This window comes from Dermacentor silvarum, chromosome 11, assembly GCF_013339745.2.
Source record: "Dermacentor silvarum isolate Dsil-2018 chromosome 11, BIME_Dsil_1.4, whole genome shotgun sequence".
NCBI lineage: Eukaryota > Metazoa > Arthropoda > Arachnida > Ixodida > Ixodidae > Dermacentor > Dermacentor silvarum.
In genome coordinates, this window is record NC_051164.1 from 105,816,260 (window position 1) to 105,839,856 (window position 23,597).

General features: G+C 42.5%; 1 protein-coding gene across 3 annotated transcripts in view; it reads right to left on the reverse strand.

Moving 5' to 3' along the window:
• LOC119433201 (epidermal growth factor receptor substrate 15-like 1) overlaps window positions 1–23,278 on the reverse strand; it is a 36,524-nt gene extending 13,246 nt beyond the window's left edge. Inside the window, exons 1-15 of one of the 3 annotated variants that reach the window (XM_037700354.2) lie at window positions 23,124–23,278; window positions 21,916–21,960; window positions 21,199–21,288; window positions 18,607–18,750; window positions 17,170–17,211; window positions 16,971–17,054; window positions 16,857–16,898; window positions 15,559–15,618; window positions 15,030–15,227; window positions 7,827–7,996; window positions 6,260–6,431; window positions 5,214–5,338; window positions 4,229–4,400; window positions 1,337–1,399; window positions 566–613 (exon numbers count right to left, since the gene is read on the reverse strand). In XM_037700354.2, the coding sequence (XP_037556282.1) occupies window positions 566–613; window positions 1,337–1,399; window positions 4,229–4,400; window positions 5,214–5,338; window positions 6,260–6,431; window positions 7,827–7,996; window positions 15,030–15,227; window positions 15,559–15,618; window positions 16,857–16,898; window positions 16,971–17,054; window positions 17,170–17,211; window positions 18,607–18,750; window positions 21,199–21,288; window positions 21,916–21,960; window positions 23,124–23,150 (1,482 nt within the window). In that variant the 5' untranslated portion in view covers window positions 23,151–23,278. The remainder of the gene's footprint in view (window positions 1–565; window positions 614–1,336; window positions 1,400–4,228; window positions 4,401–5,213; window positions 5,339–6,259; window positions 6,432–7,826; window positions 7,997–15,029; window positions 15,228–15,558; window positions 15,619–16,856; window positions 16,899–16,970; window positions 17,055–17,169; window positions 17,212–18,606; window positions 18,751–21,198; window positions 21,289–21,915; window positions 21,961–23,123) is intronic. The other 2 variants (XM_037700353.2, XM_037700355.2) reach the window with 2 other exon arrangements.
• Window positions 23,279–23,597: the final 319 nt, after the last annotated feature.

Below are 23,597 nucleotides of genomic sequence, written 5' to 3' on the forward strand. Positions count from 1 at the left end.
GACCACCTGGGGTTCTTTAACGTGCACCTAAATCTAAGTACACGGGTGTTTTCGCGTTTCGCCCCCATCTAAATGCGGCCGCCGTGGCCGGGATTCGATCCTGCGACCTCGTGCTCAGCAGCCCAAATATAATCCATCACGACAGTCTGGTCATGTACATATTAGAAAAGACAATAAATAACTATACTGACAAAAAGCAACGAAGATAAAATTTAAAGTGTGATGAAGGAGGGTAAGCTTAACCATCATGGAGGATCTTAAGGTCAAGAAAATGAATAATGAATCAGTGAATGACAGAGTGGAAGAAACTCTTCCCAAACAGCAGAACCAAATAAGAATGGCAAAAATCTGCCAGCTTTGTGCCAATTTATTATTGTCACATTAGTCAGGTATATGAACGAAACTGCTTTATAACTCAAATGCCTAAACAAAAAATATGCGTCAGAGTTATGTAAAAAGAAAAAGACAACAAAAGCCACAGTGATTCTTGCAGTTAGATCTGTGAGCACACGACGAAATAAAGCATTGTAATATAGAAAAAAAAAAAAAGGCACAACAGACTCACCTCTAAAAGTTTCGACTGCTCCTCAAGCTGCTTCTTCAGTGCTGACACCTATACATAAACACGGGCAGAATAAGATGGAACATAAGATGGCCAGAAGGCCATTTCATCTCCCTTGGGTAAAAGCATCAAAGGGTGCTGGTGCAGATGGAAATTTTATTTCAGCATGATACTGAGAAAAAAGATAGGCAAGCAAAACACAGGTAAGCATGCAAGAGGTGGATTCTGACTTGAAACTAATTGACAAAGCTGACACTCTTTTGCATAAAGTGACAATATATTATTAACTTATCTACTAGACGCAACTAAAGATGTACACCAGAAGTCGTTTAGTCAAACTGAGAATAAACCTGCTAAACAAGTCTCATGAACAAGAAGGCATATAAATGACTGCCTTTTTTTTTGAAGTGCTGAAATACACGAATACCCACACCTGCGTCAAGACATAACTAGTTTTATGGTTGCAAGAACTCCTTTACAGTTTCGCGATTTAATGATCAATTAGGCATGATACGATGCTTTTCAACACCTCCAACTTGAATCGTGAGCTGCCTCATTTCATGACAATTAGCATGACTGCCATTGCACAATTCAAGTTGCTCATGCAGACTAGAAAAAGGGGTCATGCAAAATTCACGCAAACCGGAAAAACAGGGACATCATGCTGGCAGAAAGCAGGGAGGGAAAATTTGTGTATATAGCACCTTGAGCACAGAGTTGCCAGTTTAATTAAGAGTAAAGAAAATAAGAAGACAAAGTAATAGTGGTATGTACCTTCGCTCTCTCTTCTTCAATCTCCTCTCTAACTTCTGTTAAGTTTCTATCTAACGCTGCTTTCTAAAAAAAAGCAAGAAGAAAAAAAAAGACATGCATTTCTATTCATGACCATCACACTTCACTCAGGCACGTGGTCGGCAAACGCAATGAAACCGCAAAAGCAACAAAATGCTCCTGGCAGAACCCATTTAATGCACGTTTCAGTGCCATTTGCAAATTTTGAACATAAGATGCCACGTGCTTGAAACTAAGCTAAAGTGAAGTGCTGGCGGATCTGAAGCTACGGCGCACAATTATACACAATGCCAATAGGCCTTGAGGCCTCACCACCCAATTTTGTAGACTACTCTCTTAAAGAAGTATTCTTTAAGAAGTATTCTTAAAGAAATATTCACAGAAGGTTAGTTTGAATCTCATGAAGGCCAATTTCAAATTGCATCTGCTACTTGCAGAAAATGGGACAATGCAAGATGCTGCACTAAATGGGTTGTGCTGTAAAGTGCAACATTTAAAATAAATAATAAAAAATGTAAGCAAAACATGTCAAAACTATCTTGTGTCAGGGCTATCTGGGAACATGTAGTTGAAAAGCAGCACTGCGTTCCTTTGCAATGGTCACATTGTATACTTAGCGCGGCATCTTTGAGCAAGAGGTATGGCAAAAGTATATTCCTAAGGTGATAAGATGACAAGAATGTGGTCTGTCATCTTTTGATTCAATTTTGTTTAATGCACGCAGTACTTTCTGCATATCTCCATATTCTTCCTACCTCAACTTTCACAGGGAATAAATCGGTGGCTAGAAGCATTTGTGAATGCCCGTATCGTTGTTGTCCTGACCATTGTAGAACTTGTGTACATGGCTCTGCTTTTCAACTGACAAGGCTGCATCGTAGGTTCTAGGAACTATGCAGTACTACTTGCCATGCTGCGACAAATCATGGCTAATGGTGAACAAAAGGTGGCAGCAGTGCAATGGACACAATACAAAAGGCAAGGTTTGGTGTCCTCTATGCTCAGGCATGCAAATGTAGCATTCGAGGGAATGAAGGATTCAGCTAGATTCCACTACACACTGCCACAGATACCAGGTGCTAACGGCGCACAATGCTTGGAACAATGTCAGTAAAACATGATCGTGCAACCCTTCAAAGTGTGCAAGGGCAAGCCCCGACCCCCACAGTGCACTATAGCATGCTCTAGTGCAACAGCGGCGTTGACAATTTCTGCTGCAGCGAATGCCTTCCTTCGTACTCATTTATAAATTACTACATATGGCCATTAAGCTGGCAAGTTAGTCGAGCACCACTCTCTACTGATCTTACGGGAATATCTAACTGGACTGATCTGCTAGCTGATAGGTAATTCTATGGTAATACAAAGGGTAATTGAGACACAGAAGATTTCTGTGATGTCCTTCGTTGTCACTTTCGAGTTACATTACCTAACACTACGTACAGTCATCAGATTTAGATGGGCAGTATTTAGGTGCACGCCACATGCACGACATTCTTTTGCTCTTTTCCCCAGCTCCTCTAAGAAGGAAGCAAGAACACAGAGCAGAACTAAACCCAAGCTGGCACAATGACAATGCCACTTTTGTGCAATGTCATTAAGATCGCAACACTGCCTGAACTTTTTAAGCACTATGATACCAGTGAAAAACATGTGATGTGGTACTTTTGTAGACTCCACTGTTATGTAGTAACTACTAGTAAAACAAAACTCGAATTTTAAAAGTATATATATATTTTTTTCTGTTGTGCTGAGAGCCCGGGAATATTTTAGCATGAAAGATGCAGTTGACACACGTGACTTCAAAAGCTGCGCCCAGAGCAACTAAGGGGACTATAAGATAATCCAGAGAGAGGACATTACCCTGGCAATATTAACTGCACTAGAGTACATACATGCAATGGCTGCTTCCAATTCCTAGTAAGAGGTCTCCTTCACAGCACCAAATGTATAATTTTTTAACACTTTTAAAACTGTTTGATATGCTATTCAGACTTTAAAGCTGGCTTTAAATACTGGCAACAAGAGAAGGGGGAGGAGGAAGGCTTAACCACATCCGCCAGTGTAAGAAAGTCATTAACCATTATTACATGACCCAAAGGTGCAACAAGGGCACAAGGAAGGCCATTATGGAAGGATCTGAATTAATTGAACCATGCGGGTTTCCTTACTGCAAGCTGAAACCTGCACAGAAAAATGAAGCATTAGTTCACAATCAGTGTTCGTTGGACATTTTTAGCTTAAGGCACGCGTGCTACCAATACCACACTACTGTCATGCAACTATGTTTTCAACTGAAGTGTGCAGAGCTTTTGCAACTGTGTTACAACTGTGTTAGACTTATCTGCTGGCAGTTTTGTCAGCAGTATAACGTCAATGAAGCTACTCTTGCCTGTCATATCTGCTGTTTGCTAGGTCTTGTCACACAATCTCGCCAGCCATGTTTTAGCATCACAACATTGCAGTAATGTTAAGCTTGCAAATGAGAGTTAAACACAGTAAATGACAGACTAAACAAATGTGGCACAATGCCCAAATATGAAAAAAAAACTTCAAAATCTAACACAATACTGATTTACTGGTGCTACGGATTCGGTGCGAGAATTTTAAAAATGAAAGTCTGGCCTTCCATTTCTCTTATTTATTTTTATTTATTTACTAATCAACCTCTTGCAGCAAAACCAACAAATAGTTTCAAAGGAATACTTTTACGTGTGCAAAGTGATTTAATTTTTTTTTTTTTTGCCTTAGTGTACCCATAAAAATACTGATCTGTGATAAAATCTAAGGGAGAGGGTATATTGTGGCATATCGGGAATGGCAACAGCACACACAATCACCATACACGCCTTGCACATCTGCCACATGGTTCACCTGAGCACCGAGTTCGGCGAGCCGCTTCTGGGCCTCCCTCTTCTGCGAGTCGAGCTGCTTGAGCATGGCCGACACGGTCTCGATCTCTGTCTCGAGGTTCCGTAGCTCCGCGCTCTTGGTCTTCAGATCCGTCTCCGCCTGGATTATTTCCTGCTCTAGCGTCGACTTGTCTCTGCAGCCATAAACAATGTGAAGCAGGGCAATGGCTGGTTAATATGGACTACATAAAGATTTTAAAATGGGAGGAATTGGTTTTACAATGACTAGTTGAGTTAAATCAACTTAGCACGACGAAAGAAGTTGGGTGTGCAAATATATACTACACAAGGAATGTAAACCTCCTTTACACATTTTGAAAATCCAAATCCCCGCTAAGCACCTTACGATATCACAGGAGTTCGTCAATGTCACGAAAGTTTCACACTGCACACAGCTGTCTTCTCACAAAATTACTGCACAGTTTGAACCCATAATGCTTCCAAGGGGCAGCATAACTTATCAAGCATTCGGGGTATGGCACTGGTGACAAAATCAGTGAGCCAAGCCAATACAGTAGTGTTCAGTTTTGCATCTAATGCGCAAAAGTGTCATTAATAATATTGTAGTCTGCTGCCTGAAAGGAAACCTCTCAGTCGTTTTAGGCAGAGGAGGGCATGATGCATCACTACTAGTTTCACCTGGCTAGCCCATTTGTGGGCTACTTATGCACAATACAGGGGCATTTCAATTGAGATTCATCACTGAGATTCGAGATTCATCAACAGAGGTTTTATCACTGACAACTTTACTTGCATTTCCTTAGATTATTCTGTCTTGTCACCCACTATACGAATAAATAGACTGCTCTGGGAGTAAAACAGTTCTGTGCTTGCATGTGACAGTGCTTGGACCACAAAAATTTTTCTGGATGCAGTTGCAATGTTCATTTCTACCAAGGAGCAGAAGTAGAACTTATAAAGAGTAGAAGCAAAAATAAGCAACTTGCATGTGCAACGTCTTCATCTCATCGGTGATCATTTCGAGCTCCTTGTTTCCTGAAATTGGAGCACTGAGGGGTGGCGGTGTAGAACTGGTCAGCCCTTCCAGGCCAACGAGGGGACCACCTCCATCCTGCATATCGAAAATCCCAGCAACCAGGACCACCGCTATAAACGTTGCTTCACACACGCAATGCTACGTACTATGCAGCGAAACCTGGGAAATTGCATCCACGTATTCTTGAAAATTCAAAACTTGTGCTTCAAAACATAGCATCAGTAATTTCCTGAAAACTGCAGGAGACATCAAGTTGCTTCTTATTCTGGCAACACATTAAATGTTAGTAAATGTACCTAAAGCCTCGCACACAAAAAGCTGTGATAGATATCCAATCTTATTTAAAGCCCATCTAACTCCTGCGATGCCAAGTACCAGAAGTGTTGCCAATCGAATGCTTTTCAGGTGCCTCTACTGTATGCTTAATACACATATCCCAAGACATTTCCAATAAAGAGAACTTTACCTTGCCAACAGTGTCTGCCATACCACATGGAAGCTAAAGTGCACTTAGGAGTTCTTTAGAAGCATGGCAAAGGAAATGAAACACCAGCACCATTTTTAATACGATCAGATGTTACCAATGCACCGAGTTCAAAGACTTGTAATGGCAAGGATGCAATGGAGGCAAAGATGAAATCATGTTGGTCTGGTATTTCACTCCTCTGAAACTCAGCTTTCGTTGCAAGTAAAACATATTGTAACGAACTGCAACTACGTTCACACTGCTGCAATGCATTGTGGATCTGCTTTAAGCATTCAAAGATGAATGCTGCTACCTGTTTTTCTCTCGTGCCTTGTCTGACCTTTGTTCTAGACAAAAACTGACCTCTTTGCTATTACAGTGGTGTAATATGGCTTGAATTAATGCTTACCTTCAATGACTCCATAGGATGTGTATGATTGTGTATTCACTACAGCACAGCAAAGGATGATGCATTTAGTTCTACATGATGGGGCAAATGTTTCCTGGAGAATAACTTTACCAACGCTTACCAGCGAGCCAATTGCAGATGTCTGGAGCTTTGGCCTCAGTGAAGGTGGTACCATGTCAGGCGTCAGAGCAGTGGGTAGCAGGACACCTTTCGTCCTCTCTGCTGCCAGGTGCATAGCTAGTGCAAATTGTTCAGCGTTCAGGCTCCCATTTTGCTTCGTGTCGCACAAGTTCCTGTGGGAAACAGAGCCACCACAATGTCCTGGGGTACAACTGCACATGCTTCACCATGGTTTGCACAAAACATTTGACTCAAAATTCAAGGGCAATTCAAGGATCTCGAGGATGCTGAAGGCATAAATTCTGGAAGAGGAACCAAACCTTATTCATACACATACAGTGAAAAATAGAGAAATCAATTCTTAGCTGCAATTTCTTGCAGCTAAGCAGCTGCTGAGTTGGACATGCGCTTCAAGCTCCTAGGCCGCTTTTCTAAGTTGACTTTCCCATCGTAATGATGTCAATCGCCTTCTGGCATGATGATTAGTAGTGTCCGACTTCACCCAAAGATGCTCATCATGTTAATGCCAAATGGCTGAAACTTTCCGCCAGGCATTTCTAGAGCCCCACACCTAGCAAAACAACAAAATGGTGGCACTGCTTGGTCGCTTGACCTGGCTCTGTCTAGCTCCACGATGGCAATGGTGATTTAAAAAAGCCTGTCGTTGTGGCTGCGGACACGCCACAAGGCAATCATTTAGCAACACCCTTAAAAAGAAATCTCCGATTGTTTCATGATAGACGGTGTCCGTGACATAGCTCCTATACGGAGCTTGTTACCCATTTGAGTGTTTAACACAACTCCAGCTTTCAAGGAATTCAAAGAGCACATTTATTTTCAAGGAGTTCAAGGACCCTTGAATCTCTTTCCAAATTCAAGGGTTTTCGAACCCTACTTGACGAAGCAGTGAAGCAGGATCTGTGAGTCCGTTCGAAGCAGTCAAGTTGACTGACAATGTCTAGTGAAGAAAAAAAAAAATGCCAAAGGGGACATAAAGGCACAGGTGCCACCCTGCATGGAAAACCAAATCTTCCAAAAGCATGCCTGCTAGCGAATTCCACTTTCAACTTTTCTTTCATGGCAATATGAGAATATGCATACAGAAATGATCTTTAAAAAAAATTCTGATTATCTTCATATCTATTTGAGAAACATCCGAACTCCTTATCTTAGTCGAACCTCTTTATAACAAAGTGGTAATAAATGTGAGAATATGTGCGTTTTATTCAATATTTGCTGTAAGCATGTATTCTTTACAACACTGATACCAGCGAGAAATATTTCAGATTTACTTCATCATATTAAATAATTCATTATATCAGCGTTCGTTCCATTGAGGTTCATCCGTAACTGAAGAGATGCAAAGCAGCAAACATCTCCAGCTCACCTCAGTGAATGATAGCTTGAGTACAATTTAAACTAAACAGCAGATTCGAAACAGCAGGGATCAGTGTCAACACTGCGGTTGACACTGATCCAAATGCTGAGCATGAAGAATGCAATTTGGAAGCCAGCATGTTCCATCAACACCACGATATACTTGCAACAACAAGCAGCTTACTACTCACCAGATCTGGGCCAGATCAGCCTGAGGGAGACCAGTCTTAAGAAAGGTCCCTTTGACATCGGCTCCGCTAACCAGCCCATCCATGTCCGTGTCTAGGCTTGTGAAAAGCTGGCTGAACTTGGCCATCTCTGCGGCGCTGACCACCCATGGAAGTGGTGGCTTGTGGAGGGTCTGTCGAAGGGAGAAGAACACAGCCATGCTGTCAGCTAAGTAAGCTCGTACCAGATGGCACTAGAACTCGTTCACTAACGTCCAGCTTATACATGTAACTTTTGAAACATCCGGACAAGATTTCACTGAGAAGTGATGGATTGCCAGCATTCAACACATATTCATCGCAACTTTTATTTTTGTTTGTAAACTTGAAAACTCCTTATTAGGAGTAAATTTAATCAAACGATGATGTCAGTGGTGCCATATTGGGTATTTTGAAGCCCTAGGTGAAAGCTACCTTTCTATTTCTACTAACAGGGTGCAAAAGCTGAAACCTCTCTGGGTAAACTTGGCCCACATTCCATGGTGACTACAGAGGGGAAAAAATAAAATTGAATTCTGGGTTTTATGAGCAAAAAAAAATAAATAAATAAATAATTTAAAAAATGGTTATGAGGTACACTGTAATGGAAGACTCCGGATCCATTCAGATCACCTAGGCTTTTTTAACGTGCCCTGAAATGTAAGCACACGAGCATTTTTTGCATTCCACCCCTACCGAAATGTGGCCTCGACGGCAGGGGTTGAACTCGCGACCTCGACCTCAGCCGCGCAACACCATAGCCAATGAGCTGCCACAGCGGTGACTAATACTTACCTTACAAATACTGCTGTCTAAGATATGAGACAATAATACAACACAGAATCAACATATCACATGTAAAGGAAGCTACTTTACAAAATGCTGATGTATGTAGCAGTTGTCAGAGACAAAGTATGTATGTTATCTCACATTTCAATAATAAATGCTAAGAAAGAAAATTTGAAGCCATCCAAGTCGGATCTGAAGGGAACAACATTCAAAGGATCAGCTCCTTGTGTTCTACGTGCTTAAGAGCTAACAAATGTCACAGGTACATAGACGAAAACAGAGGCATGTACAATTTTATGAAACATTGTACAGCATTATAAGGGAAACAAAACATTCTCCTCTGAAAGAAAACATAGTTGACTACTTTTAACGCAATAGCGTTAAGGACCCCATGTCGCAGAAAATCCGGTTTCGGCGTCTGGGGTGTTGCCCGGCCAAGAAAATCATCCCGAACCAAGCTCACCACGCAGGCCCTTCGCGTGGCGCAGAGGCGCTAGTGAACTAATCAAATTTCTCACAGTAAAATGCATCAGAAAAATCATAAAGTACAATGTAACGACCACAGCGCATCATCAACACGCACCGTGACGTCACCCGACTATCTCGGACCTGCTGACTTTCTGGCTTTAAAAGGGACGCCCGTTTCGGCAAGCATCAGTGGACACGGCAACACTGGCGTGGCAATGTCACCGACTTTCCCGCTCCTTGTGCAGGCTCTATCTGGGTGCTTTTGGATCAGCGCTGCTGCAACTTTCACGGCGGATGGACGCTTCCAGCTTGCATCGCCTTTGGCTTTGCCGGATTGCGTCTTAGGCGCGCCCTTCGGTGAACACGTCACATCGCGGCTGCCACACGTGGACAATGGCCACAGCGCATCATCAACACGCACCGTGACGTCACCCGACTATCTCGGACCTGCTGACTTTCTGGCTTTAAAAGGGACGCCCGTTTCGGCAAGCATCAGTGGACACGGCAACACTGCCGTGGCAATGTCACCGACTTTCCCGCTCCTTGTGCAGGTTGGTGATCGAAAATACGGTTTTCGCAGTGATTTTCTATGCTTAGTTGTGTTGCCGTGTCCACATACTCTCTTATGCTGTATGTCTGAGTGTTTTGCCGTTGCTCGTTTGCTAATGGCTCGCTCGGGAGATGTGGAAGAAAATCCCGGACCTATCACCGAAGAAATGTTTAACGAGATAATTAAGACACAGAGGGCGGTCTTGGAAAAAGTAACCAATATTGAAAAAAACCAAGCATCGTTTGAGGCTCGAGTAGAAGGCAGGCTTTCGAAAATAGAGGAAAGATTAGAGATCTTGGGCGAAGCTCCAGCTAGGCTTGCTAACCTTGAGAAGTTTGCCAATGAAACTGAAGCTGCAATGGCAACTCTTGGTAAAAGAGTTGACCACTTGGACCGTAAATCAAATTCTGACAGTAATGCTCTCGTCAAACGAATTGATGACCTCGATAATCGCTCTCGGCGAAATAATCTCATTATCAGAGGGATAAAAGAAGATGTGAATGAAACTGAAGAGGCATTACGTAAGAAGGTCAACGTTGATGTTTTTCATACAATCCTAAACCTAAAAGTTGACTCAGTCGAACGGATTCATCGCCTAGGAAAGCGACAGGGTGGTAAAGATCGGCCAATCATCTTGAGACTCTCAGATTTTCGAGATAAAACTAAAATCCTGCGAAACTGCTTTAAGCTTCGGAGTAAGGAAATCAGCATCAATGAAGACTTTTCTAAACGAATTCTTGAGATCCGCAGACGATTATGGGATTCCAGTTCTGAGGAGAGGAAAAGGGGGATCAAGGTGAAACTTATGTTTGACAAGATGAAAATAAATGACGTAGTGTATGGTTGGAACGAGGCTACCAATATGAGGTACATATGTAAGGAACCTTCCAAAAGACATGACAGGCACGGTAACAACGATTGACGGCGTCACAGTGCTTCTAAACAGTTCAAGATAATAAACATAAATGTAAGAAGCATCTTAAATAAAGTTACGGATATTGAGGCTCTAGTACTGGAACATGATCCCGATATTGTGGTACTTACCGAAACATGGCTTAAAAAAGACATACTAGATGCCGAGGTAACACCTTCTGGATACAAAATCGTGAGAAGAGACCGCGAAACGAGAGGAGGAGGTATTGCCCTGCTAATCAAAGAATGTATATTGTTCAGTATTCTCCCGCATGTCACTGATGTCGAAGCTATTTGGATTAAAACCAAACTTAATGATCGTACAGTATTCGTTTGTGCTATGTACAGACCACCAAACTCCCCAGTGACTGTTCTTCTTAACTTAAGAAGCTTTATGGACACACACCTCAAGCACGAAGATAATATTATTTTATTAGGGGACTTCAACCTCCCTGGAATTAATTGGTCGACACTTTGTGTAGAGGGACGTGAAGTCCCCAATTGTGAACAACTACTTGAGATCGCTTTCTGTTATGATTTAACTCAGGTCGTCTCGGCTTGTACACGTGTGGGTCCAACAGCTTCCTCAATCCTTGATATAATATTCTTATCTGGTTCCTTGCTCCCGTTTCTTCAGATGTGTGAAATTGATGAAGGTCTCTCTGATCATAAAATGGTTATGATGTCACTAGATGTGTATGTTAATATCATGCGTGAGAATGAGAAACTTGCGATTCCAAACTTTAAAGCCGCCAATGACCTGGCAATACTGGAACATATGGAGCAGTCATATTATTCTTTTTTGGAGTTGTACAGATCATCTGGTACTACTGATGAACTGTGGAAATTTTTTCATGATATGACAGCGTTTTGTATACAACATTTCATTCCTCACTGTTCTAAACGTGCAAGAAGAAACCCCTGGGTAACTCGGGAGATTATACACACTAAAAGAAAGCTTAAACGTATGCGAAAGGCTTGCACCCTCAGTCCTAGTATTGAAAAGAAACATAACATTCATCTTTTAGGCAAACACCTCCGGCATAACCTGAAGACATCTAAAGATAAATTTTATAACTCAACACTGAAACAATTTCTCAAGGAAGCCCCAGACAAGTTTTGGAGGTACTTGAATCCAACGTCTAAGTCGTGTACCATGCACACTGACAAAAGTAGCCAGGATCAAGCGGAGGCATTTAACTTCTTTTTTTCCTCAGTCTTTACCATCGATGACGGTATCTTGCCTACCATCAATGATAATGCTGACAGACTTCCTATTCAGAATATCAGGATTACAGAAGAGGGTGTTTTCAATCTGTTGCTTCACGTTAATATAAAGAAACGTCCCGGTCCTGATGAAATCCCCAATGAATTCCTTTATAGATATGCAGAATGGACATCCAAGTTTTTAGCACTAATTTTTCAATCATCCATTTCTAGTGGCTCGTTTCTCACTGCCTGGAAGCGCGCAAAAATTGTGCCCATACATAAAGGTGGTCCAACCTCCGACACCAGCAACTATCGACCAATATCGCTCACGAGCACCTGTTCTAAAATGCTAGAACACATTGTATCAAAGCATCTGCTCACCTATTTAGATGAACATAAATTAATTTTTCCAGAACAACATGGCTTCCCCAAAGGTTTGTCCACAGTCACTCAGCTTATTGAACTTGTCCATGACCTTTCTAGCACAATTAATGCCCGTGGCCAAACTGATATAATATTCTTAGACTTTGCAAAGGCCTTTGACAAGATGTCCCACAAAAAGCTTTTGCTTAAAATCAGTGTTACCTTCAAAAATGTTGCCCTTACGCGGTGGTTCACTTCCTACCTTGCACACAGAGAACAATATGTTCAACTTGGACATCAGCAATCTAGTTTATCTCCCGTAGTGTCTTAGGGCCCCTTTTATTCCTACTTTTTATAAATGATCTGCCAAATGACATCACTACTCAAATGAGAATGTTTGCCGACGACTGCATTTTGTACAATAGAATTGAGTCACCAGGCGATCAGGCCGACCTTAATCTTAACTTACAGAAAATTAAGAACTGGTGCGATCGGTGGCAAATGCAGCTTAACCCAACTAAATCGGTTTTTATGTCGATCTCTAGAAAAAAGAATATTCTAAATTTTTCATACAGTATCAACGGTCACGAACTTGCTCGAGTTAAACAACATAAATACCTAGGTGTTATATTTACACCCGACTTGCGTTGGAATCTTCACGTAAATGAGCTCTGTGCAAAAGCTAACAAAGTATTGTGGGGTCTGAGACGTAACCTGCGTTGTGCCTCCCCTGAAATTAAAATTTTAGCTTACAAAACCTTGCTAAGACCCATAATTGAGTACGCAAAAATAGTATGGGATCCCTACACCCAAAGTAGCTGTCTAAAACTACAGAAGGTCCAGCGCCTTACTTCTAGGTTTATATTTAATAAATACCGCCGTTTCCACTCTCCAACTGAATTATGTAAACTTGCAGAGCTCCCACCTCTACAAAAACGTACCGAGTTTGAAAGGCTTAAATTCCTGTTCCTAGTCATTCATAACCATGTCAAAATAAGATACGACAAGTACTTCCAAATCAAGACACAGGAAACATCACGGCACAGACACAGTATGTATATACCTCCTCCCACAGCGCACAATGACTGCTTCAAATATAGTTTTTTTTTCCCAGGGCAATTCAGCAATGGAACTCTTTGCCCGATTCAATTGTTCAAATAAAATCAGTTAATGCATTCTTGGAAGCATTACATTGCCTTATGTACCCTGATGCACCTTGATGTTCTGTACAAATATTGTGATATATTAAGTCAAAATGTGCTCTGTAATTATATTGTTAATGTGTTTCATATCAGCAGTGCTGCTTCATCTTCTTTTTTTCTTTTTTGTGCATTGGTCAAGTGCACAAATTGCACTTCTCTCTTTATGTATGTTAAATCCACTCCTGTAATAGCCCGTCATATGGGCTGACAGTATCAATAAATAAATAAACCCACAGACGTGATAGCATCGGATTGTAATTTGAATACACGAGAAAACATAATTCTCTTACGTGGAAACTCAAATACAAGCCCCTTTTCCAGCATTTCTACCACTCATACAGCGGTGCGCTGCGGTTTCCTCCTTGCAAAAATACCATCCAGATGACGCTCGCCTCCTCGGCAGCCTACAACAGCGTTGCATGTAGGCTCCCTACGGCAGCCGCATGCGGAGGCAAAGTTGGAGAAAGCTGCAGTTGCCGAGAAGCCTGATAAGCAACAAGGGATCTTTGAATGCTATCGTGTTCCACTCTTAAAGGTGAAGCTGAAGCGTCCTCCAATTTTTTTTTTTTTTTTTGCTATGTTTATATACATAACCTAGGCAGATGCCGTGCTTGCTCTCAGAGATTCCTCAATCACTCAAGGTGCAAAAAAAACATAAGAGACAGCATCAAAGGGGGCTTTCATTGACCCATTCTTAATTTTGAAAACTTCTTTGGACATAAAATATGCCCAATACATGCAGACTCACTGTAGTGATTGTGTGTGAAAGAAGTTGCATGCCGTGGTTATTATCATCAGACTACTTATGTCCCCTGTAGGACAAAGGCCCTTTCAGCATCTTCAGTTACCCCCTCCTTACATTATGTGACTTCATCTTATACCAGAAAATTTTATATCTTATCCTCTGTTGACTTCGATAGTATTTGCCAGGTATGTTCACAGATAAATGGAGATACCAAGGTATACAAAGGTGGTAGTCGGATGTGTGTTGCCCAAGTATGATACAGTCAAAGCTGATTATGACAGAAATAGGTACAGCAAATAATGTTATAGATCGAACATGCAAATCATTTAATCAATACTGATACAACAAAAAAAATTCCTTAAAATGAATTGGACATGAGACTTGGAACTACAAGCACCAACAGCCTGCACAAAACCGGCCCACAGCAGCTTAGTGGTTTTTTTTTTTTTTCGTTTCTTTTTGTGCTTTTCTGAGCATCTTTTCTTTCTTGTTTTATCATGTGGCTGAGCATCTTGACAGCATGTGCACAGATAATTATGTAGGGTGTAATATGACACAAACTAATAAAGAATTAAGTCCTATAGGTTTGCTGCATTACTTACACATGCTGCTGCTAAAAAGTCAGGTCGCCACAGGGTATTTGAGCATTGTCGTACAGTTTTGTTTGATCCATGTACAACGAACACACCACGAAAGTTTGTTATACCCAGGTTACAATACATCGAATGATTGATATATAGAATTACGTTTAGCACACAAACCAATTCGTTATAACCTGTTTAACTGTATTCCAAAAATCACAGCACCCAAGGCCAGCTAGCCCCCTGCTGGCCAAGAGACATGTTGCCCAGCATATATCACACAATGGATCAGCCAGAAGTACCATGATATGGGCAAAGCAAGCATGCAACAGAGAGCAGAGTCACTGACAAGTCGTGCAAGATGCTTACATTATGCAAGGCAATGTCGGGCGCACCGACAGAAGACGGGGTGCTGGGCCTTCGGCGCACTCCGGACATGCCCATCGGAGAGAAGTCTGCCGGGATGGCTGTTGGCAGCGGACTCTGCTTGGACCGTGGCATCAGCACGGGGGGCAGAACACTCGGTATGGGACAGTTGTCTAGGGCCTTGTAAACTAGGTGCATCGCCTGCGTGTTTCGAATAAACATAAAACTTCTGCTTCAAGCATTTTTGTCGTTTTACAACTTCGCTCACATATTAACTGCTTCCATGCAATTTCAAGGAATCTTTCTGCTCTTCAGCCCATATATGCAACACAAGGCGCCCCTATGCAATAAACACCAAGCACGGCTCTAACACACTGTGTCCTTCCTACATGAACTTGGTGAACAAAAATAAGTGTGTGCCGTTAGAAGCTAAGCTGCTCTTAAAAATGATATTTTACATGTCATCACTAGCAACAATATGGTCTATCAAGAGTTATCATAGGTTTGCCATTCAAACACGCTTGCACCTTACCACAATAAACTCCTCTTCACTCAAGGCACCGTCTTGGTCGACATCGCTGAGGTCCCAAATCTAAAACAGGTACAAGACAGAGCTGCGTGTGAAAAGCAATCATTTGCTGCACAATGTTAAACTACTTCAGTATAGTTTGCAGGTATCTGGGTGCTGAAGTACAAAGTTAAATTTGACAAGGTTTCTTGCTGATCCCCTCACTCCATTTTAACACAGACATTGTTTTAAACAAGCCTAGTTCAACTATGCCAAGCTATTTTCAAAAGTGTGGTTGCAAGTGTAGCCAACTTAAAATCGCTAGTTCGCCTCGAATATTTTTGTGCACAATCAAACATAGTTAAATTTGTTTATTTAACAAAACAGTTAAGACAATATGGTACAGTAATGGAAGATATTGTGGCTCAGCTGACGTGTCGGTCAGCTGCTCTTGCCTCATGGGGTCAACTGGGAATAAATGTGGCGGTGGCCGCCTCGTTACAGACCCTCACAACTTAAACCTAAGCTAAATAAAATGATTACAATTCTAGAATAGAAAATAAGTAATTTTCCACTGAGAACTGTCATCTTATGCCCCAAGATGACAAAAGCGACAGACAGGTGACAATGCGACACTTGAATACCTAAAATAACTCACTGAAGTAGCGTCACAAATGTGACATCTGGCCAATGTGGGTCAAGTGCTTATGAAAAATAAAAAGTTACACCGAGTTCAAAAACAAAGTGTACTGAAGATGGCAAATTTACCGGACATACTCTGCACAACAAGAACAGAAATTCGTAAAATCATTGCCAAATCTGTGATGCAGCACAATGTTATCACTAAAAGCAAATTCTAAAAGGAAAGCTTAGGTGTAACTTCTCACTGAAAAGTTTTTTTCAGCTGAACAAATAAATATGGGGCTTTACCATGAAAATTCACACTTCAAACTGCCACTGTAATTAGTGCTAGAATGCCACAATACACTCAAACCGATACAACACATACTGTTAGCACGTGTACAATATACGCTTATAATGAACATTGGATATAACAAAGGTCTTTTTGTGTAGAATGAGACTTCAATATAACAAGGTTCCAGTGTATTAAACAACACATACTTGACACCGTGACCTTCCATAACTAACTCACTGAACCAACTTCTAACGATCCAGTTTTAAAAACACCTCAATTGACATTCCATGTTGTAACCATGAAAACATGCCAAAATCAGTATAAACAAAGTAACTGCTTGCTCTTTCTACAGTCTAGCCCTTCTGGCTAATGACATTTACAGTGCCAGCAAGAACAACAAACCTACCTTTCCCAGGACATCCACAGGAAGCTTTGAGTTCAGCATCACCTGCAAAAGCCAAGTAATATTACCTATTTAGTTCAGGATGCAACTCATCCACGTAACAACCAGAGATTTTACCGGTTTCACTTTGGTTCCGGGAAGCTTCCCAGCTACCGGCCCCAGGGAGTTGAACATCTCTACATATTTGGTCTGCTCCAAGGGCTTGGAGAAATAAAGCAAAATAAATATATATTAATGTAATTAATCGCATTTTTTGCTCATAAATATTCAAGAACACGTAGATTTTTGCAAACCGTTCCCAGCTTGAACTGCTTACCTTAACCGACCAATCTATGTTGGTGCTTCGAATCTGCTCTGCCTGCGGGAAGAAAAGATAATTCATAATATCATCTTAGAACCGAATATGTGGTGCAGCTTGGCAAGGCATAACTTTCTGAATATTGCTTCAGTGGGTTATACATTTGTGAATGAATGTTTGAGTAAACATTTATATTTTGGCCAATACACACAGAGTTCAAGAAAGAAAAATTTGGAGTATATTGCCTTCACTAATAAATGCCATGCTTGAGTAAAGCCATGTCATATTTTACACTATTTTCTGGAATAATTCACAAACGTGAAACATCCATAGACTGGTTGAACCATCTACACAGAAGTTGGTTTAACTAAAATTGTACGGCAGCTTTAGCATTTAGATCACAGATGGCACGAGAAAGCTTATCTGTCTGTGTTGCTCGAGTCTAATTTTCTGACAAGGCAGACTGGTGCAAAAAAATTGGCTGTGGTTTAGCTCTGGTTAAACTTAGTTGAGTAGCTATAGCTACAGAACCCCGGCTGCGCTTAGGCTTCGCTTGTAGTCAGACATGTTATTAAACTTTGCGGTTTCCTACTAGACTAAGAAAGAAGAGACGTTGTGGTCAACCCAACGTCTCTTCAGCGCACTGTCTCCTCTTCATTTCTACGGCGATCCCTGGCCTCCTTCAGGCTGGCCGAATTCTAACCATCCATACTGCGGCCTCAACTATGGCTGCGGGGACGCGAGCTCTCCCCTTCTACACTCCCGGTTATCACAGCTGCGGAGTGCAAGGTGTGACGTCATACAGAGGGCGCAGTGAGCGCCCAACGGCAGGAGCGGTGGCCGCCCGGCGACCGTGACGAGCCAAGTTGCTGGAGAATCGAGGGCCGTGGTGCGACGTCACAGTGCGGCCATGGCTCAAAGTGTGGCGACGGCGAAGAGGCGAAAACATGGCGTAATGTAGCTATCGCTACAAAACTGCATGCTTTTTTTGAACGATGCAAAAATTAAGAACTCCTCACGAACTCTGATTCGGAGGACTTTTATGTTGATTATAAGGTGTCTGCAAGTGGCAATGACAGCGACGAAGAAGCCATGTTTATGTGAAACAAATTTTTCTAAAATCATTAATTAGCATAAGTATTATATTGTTCGAATTTTCAGATAAAAAAAAAAAAACACAGTAAAATGTTCTGTAATATACCACCAATAAACAGTATTATATGGCACAAAAACTGAATCTGTTGCACTTTGGAAAATCCCAGGCACACAGCAGGCAGAAACGTTGCTGGGCCTGATATGGTCAGCAACAGAAGTGTTCATAATCAGCCCTTTCTGCAGGAAAGAGTGCAGGTAAAGTTTTGCAAGAACTGTGTACCAGTCCAAACTGACGTAGTGTTTCTACAGTGCCACTCTAAAGGCGAAAGTACTAGAACAAAAGCACAAGGAGGATCATACCATGTTTGGCGGTGGTGCAGGCAATGTCACATTTGCCAGTAATGGCTGTTTGCCGTTTTGAACAAGGGCCACCAGCTTGAGTGCAACAAAGAAACCCCGCTTGTCGAGGAACCCTTTTCCACCAGCATCAGAAAGATCCCAAATCTGCAATGATCACAATTAGCTGAGTCACCTCTATCAAGACTTCACTGCCAGCTTTGGCAGGACGGTGATAAAAAGATATGAGCAGGTCCACATAAAATGGAACAAGACGCTAACACGATGTTGAGCCTTTCTTGTAGCCCTTTATGCCCAACTGGGCTGCAATGATATGTGAATGAACAGGATGAAATTTTAGTGCTACCTGTTATCACTTAGGTCTGTGGGAACCCAATCATTTAATGAATGTGTGTCAGGCACAACACAAAAGAAATGTCATATCAATTTGTGCTCGCTCTTTAAGTCACACAACATGAAAATCTATGTGCATTTTGATTGGTATAATGTGCGAATATATCAGATAACAAAGGAATGTAAGAGTTCTAATAAACATAAATTATTCGTCTTTTCATTTTTACCCTACACAAGGGAAAACAAGTAAATAAACAGTGCGTACGCAAATGTATACACAAGTGAGTATGTTCGTTCATGCCAAGTACCAAGCATATACCTGTTCAAAGCAGCGTCCTAAATTTTCTTTCCAAGACAAACACTGATGGCAAATAAAAAAATTCTGCCAGATTGTTCAGCATTACTTTTTACGGCTTGGAGCTTTGTGCCTGAAAAAAAAAAATGCGCAGAGCCCATCTCACGATGACTGTCGAGAGTAATGCGTGTTTAGAATTGAATCAGTACAGCGACACAACGTATTGCCTCCGTCAAAATGACTTTAGTGTGAGTCATGTACTGCAGTGAGACTCCTCTTTCACGCTTCTTTCACCGGTGCATGCGTTACCAGAACGCTGGCTTCCCTCACTCAGCAAGAATCGCGTGATAACTCACTGATAACATGGGGTATGTTTTTTTTATTTGACAGTGCGCTCCATTCCAGTACAATACGTTCACCATTCTACGTCGGTTTGTGCAATCGACATTACAGCAAGTGCCTGGCACGAGATTCGTCACAAACGCTGCACCTATCGCTAGAGCGTTAGTTCACGGAGTCGTTTTCATCGACAAAAGTGCTTGCAGTCTTTCCCACTAACTGCTAAGTGTTTCCTTTAACCTATATCCTCGTCCAGAAAACGAGAAAAATTATTGTTCAGCCCCCCAAGCTCAGGAAATTGCCTCGGATCATGCAAGGGTTCACGCACTCACTTTGCACACCTGCCCTGTGATAATGGTGGCACGGCGTGGAATGCAGCTGGGGCGAGGGTACGCGCATGCGCATAGCTGAATTGGAGAAAGGTCATTGTACCCTCGCTTGCCACACACCCAGTGGCACATACTCAGTGCATTCAAGGCACAGCTCACTAAAGCGTCCGTGTGAAAGACCATCGAAAACTGGCGCATACCCAATGCATTTGTGGCGTAGCCTGCTCGATTCCGGGTCCAATTCCACTCAGCATAATTTTTTTCGTCATTGTAGAGCGGGACATTCCCAGTGGCACATACATAGTTAACAATTTGGCGTCAAAGACATTCATTGATGAGCGACACACACCTACTGGCACATACTGAGAGCTCCAAGTCGGTGTCGAAGAGTTTCATTGAAATGCAGTTCCTACCCAGTCCCGCATCTACAGTGGCCCATGTCGGCGTGAAAAAGATTCGTTGAGGAACAGCCACGTATGTACAGCCCCCCCTCCCACAAAGGTTTTCGGAGCATGAGATCCGAGCAAAATTAAAATTTTATCACAGCCTGGGCACACATCCTTGAACCGAAAGGGAGAGTTGATAACTTCTCCGTTCAATCATCCCATCCCTGACATACATTTCACACTCTGTGATGAAGTTGCGAGAAAATTTAACTTATTCTCATTTTCTGTGACTCCGAAAGCTTCTGAGGTCGGCCGTACACATTGCCACATACACAGCCACCCAAGTTGGTCAAACGGTTGGTTTCAAACCCTGATCTCCTCAGCAAAGTGGGCCGATGCGCTACCCATTCGACATTGGACTACCCAGTGACCCAGGTAAGTGGGAAAACGGTTAGATACATCTAAACATATATTAAAAAAAACATATATAAAAACATGGCCCATGGAAAGTGCATGAAGTACCCCAAGAATGCTAACCCATTAAAACTTAGAATTACAGGCATCTTTGCATATAGTCTTCTTTCAAAAGTTACTGCGACTGGGAATTTGACTAAACCTTGAGTTCACCAAACTGCCAAAGGCAATAGGCCCCAGAGTGGAGTATAAATGAAACTACTTTTAGATACAACTATATCACGTAAGTATGATGCATCTTCTGTATAACAGAATCAATGCTGCCAAAGGTGGTACACTGGTAGTTCTCCACAGGTTTTATCATGTTCTCTTACTGTATTCTGTATCTATGCTGCTTTGAACAAAAAATTATGCTGGCTGACAGAACGAAAAAACGCACTTTCAACTTCAAACACAATTCTGTCCTACTTTCATAAAAGTAAAAGCACTGCTGGCTTACCTTGCTAAGAATGGCGTCGGCAAGCCCAGAGCGCTTTAAGAATGCTGCGGCCTCAAGCGCCCCAACATGATTGATGCCTGCTGGATCCACCTGTTGAAACAAACACAGGCATGAACTTCGGTTGCACTTATCTCTTTTTATGGGGATTAAGTGCACTCAACACCTCATTTAGGAGCCAGTTAGGCTGTAGCAAGATATGGGACTAGACTAGTTGGTGACCTACAATGCAAATTCTAGGCGTGGAAAGAGGGACAAGAAGAAGCACTGTCTTCATTTCATTTTTTTCCCCATCTTTGTCTTGTTTCCGTGCAGTGAATTTGCACCAGTTAGGCTTCCTGGGTTGGGCGGTCTGCACCGAATACCAAATGTCTCAGGTCGCAGAGGCCTACTGAGCACTACTTGCTCTTCTACTGCCTACTCAGTGCCATAAAAAACAGATTCTTTTGCTTTAGAGTATACACCAACATTTGGTCTAGACAGATTAATGTACATTTAAGAGCTGTGCATGTGGAGGGAAAAATGAGGCACATATATTGATTAGAATGACAGGTGGTTATCGAGGGTTACTTCAACAATCTACATTTAAGATATAGTTTTAAAGCAGATGCTAGGTATATATGGGATGGGCGAGCTCTTCGAGAAGAAAAAATTTGCTTACAAAAAGGTCATCGGTAATGTGATCGCGTATTCATGCACTGAAGGAATGTGAAACCATACCTGTTGATAGAAAGCCTCGTATATTGTGGTGTGATTTCCGGCAATCTGCAATATAGCAAGATACGTGAGCGGTTATCAGACTGAAAAATGTCGAAGTTCCTACGGAATGTCAGCACGTATACTTAAAAAGAAAGCGAAACTGACGTGCACGCCGAACGCACATAGCAGTGCAGTTGAACAAAAGCCGAACAAGCGCGGCTTCTGCGTCTGTAATTGAAACGTTGTCACCGCCGTAAGCATCTAATCTATGTTTCGATGCCGGTGAATTGAAACACGCCTGTTATCTTCTGTTGTCTCAGCGCGAATCTCGAGGGGACCTTATCTGAGTAATTGGCGGCCGAAAAACGAATGCGGTAAAATATCCGTACTATACCTCCGTTATGCTTGCATGCAATAGTCTTGGAATGAAATTGCGACTGAGCAGGGTAGCACCACAGAACACCTACCACCAACTTGCAGTACGTTGTTTTCGACTCGCAAGCAGCTGAACGTGCAAGTCAGTTTCACAACCGTCAACTAACGGTAGTTTGTTAAAAGTGAGCTCGCTAGCCAGGCTACTTTCATTTCTAATGCTCTCACTGTCTGTTCCCCGCGCAAGGATATCGCAGAAAAGGCGGGCGCCCAATAACAGTAAACATCCGCAATAGCGCGCGCAAGAGTATCATAGCCAAGCGTCTCCAAATGCGGTGTGCAACGGTGTGCATCGCGCATAGCCAAAAAGCCTGCTCCAAACCGACGTGCGACTCGCTCATGCGTGAAGAAACTACGCATAACTGCACACTCGTGGAAACACCACGACCGCTATACATGCACGTCCGCTCACCAACGTTGAAGCGTCGCGCTAAAGTATTCCGATGTTGACACATCCTACAGCCGAAAGTCGGCTCCGCCAAACCCATCCAACCTTCTCCGAAGCTCACCCGTCAAGTGGAAGGCTGCGGGTACTGCATATGCTACCGGCGAAGGCGCCCGTCGGTGCTCCGCATTCTAAGCACACTTATAACGGGATCTGTGTGCAGAAAACGATGCGAAAAGTCATTTTACAACGACAATTAACCCTAATCGAGCGAGACTCCACCGTGGGGTAGCTGTGCAGGCATCAACTACTCCGCCCCCTTTGAAAGAAACCTGAGCTCGTTAGCGGCTCCGCACCAAGCAAGTGTCTGCGTCCCGACTGAGCCTCGTACCCCAGCTCGCGACGAACTGACCTGTGCAAGTGTGGGGAGGGCAGCCATAGCAGCGACGCCGTGAAAACCGCCGACACCTCCGTAGCGGAGAGAGTGCGATACGACTGCTCGCTCGCTTTCCGCGATTGCCTGCTTTACAGGGTTGCCGGCCGGCGTCCGCTTGCGGGTCTAATTTAGCGCGAAGAGCGTGGTTGCTGCAGCAACAGAAATAAATGAACCAGTTTCCGCAAATTGTTTAAATATGCAAAATTTTCTATCGAGTAATCACCTGGCCAATCTACCACACACCACAGACTTACTCATCACGTGCATTTGGTGCTTTTTGTGAACCGCGCCCTACGTACAGTTGGCGGCAAAGTTTAGAATTACTAGCAGAAACAAATTTGGCTAAAAATGAGGCGATATAAATGATTAGTAATAGGCAGCAAGGCGGTAATATATTGCTGCAATCGATGTAGAGCTTTGATTCGAGCTCCTAATTCTGCGCCCCCTTCT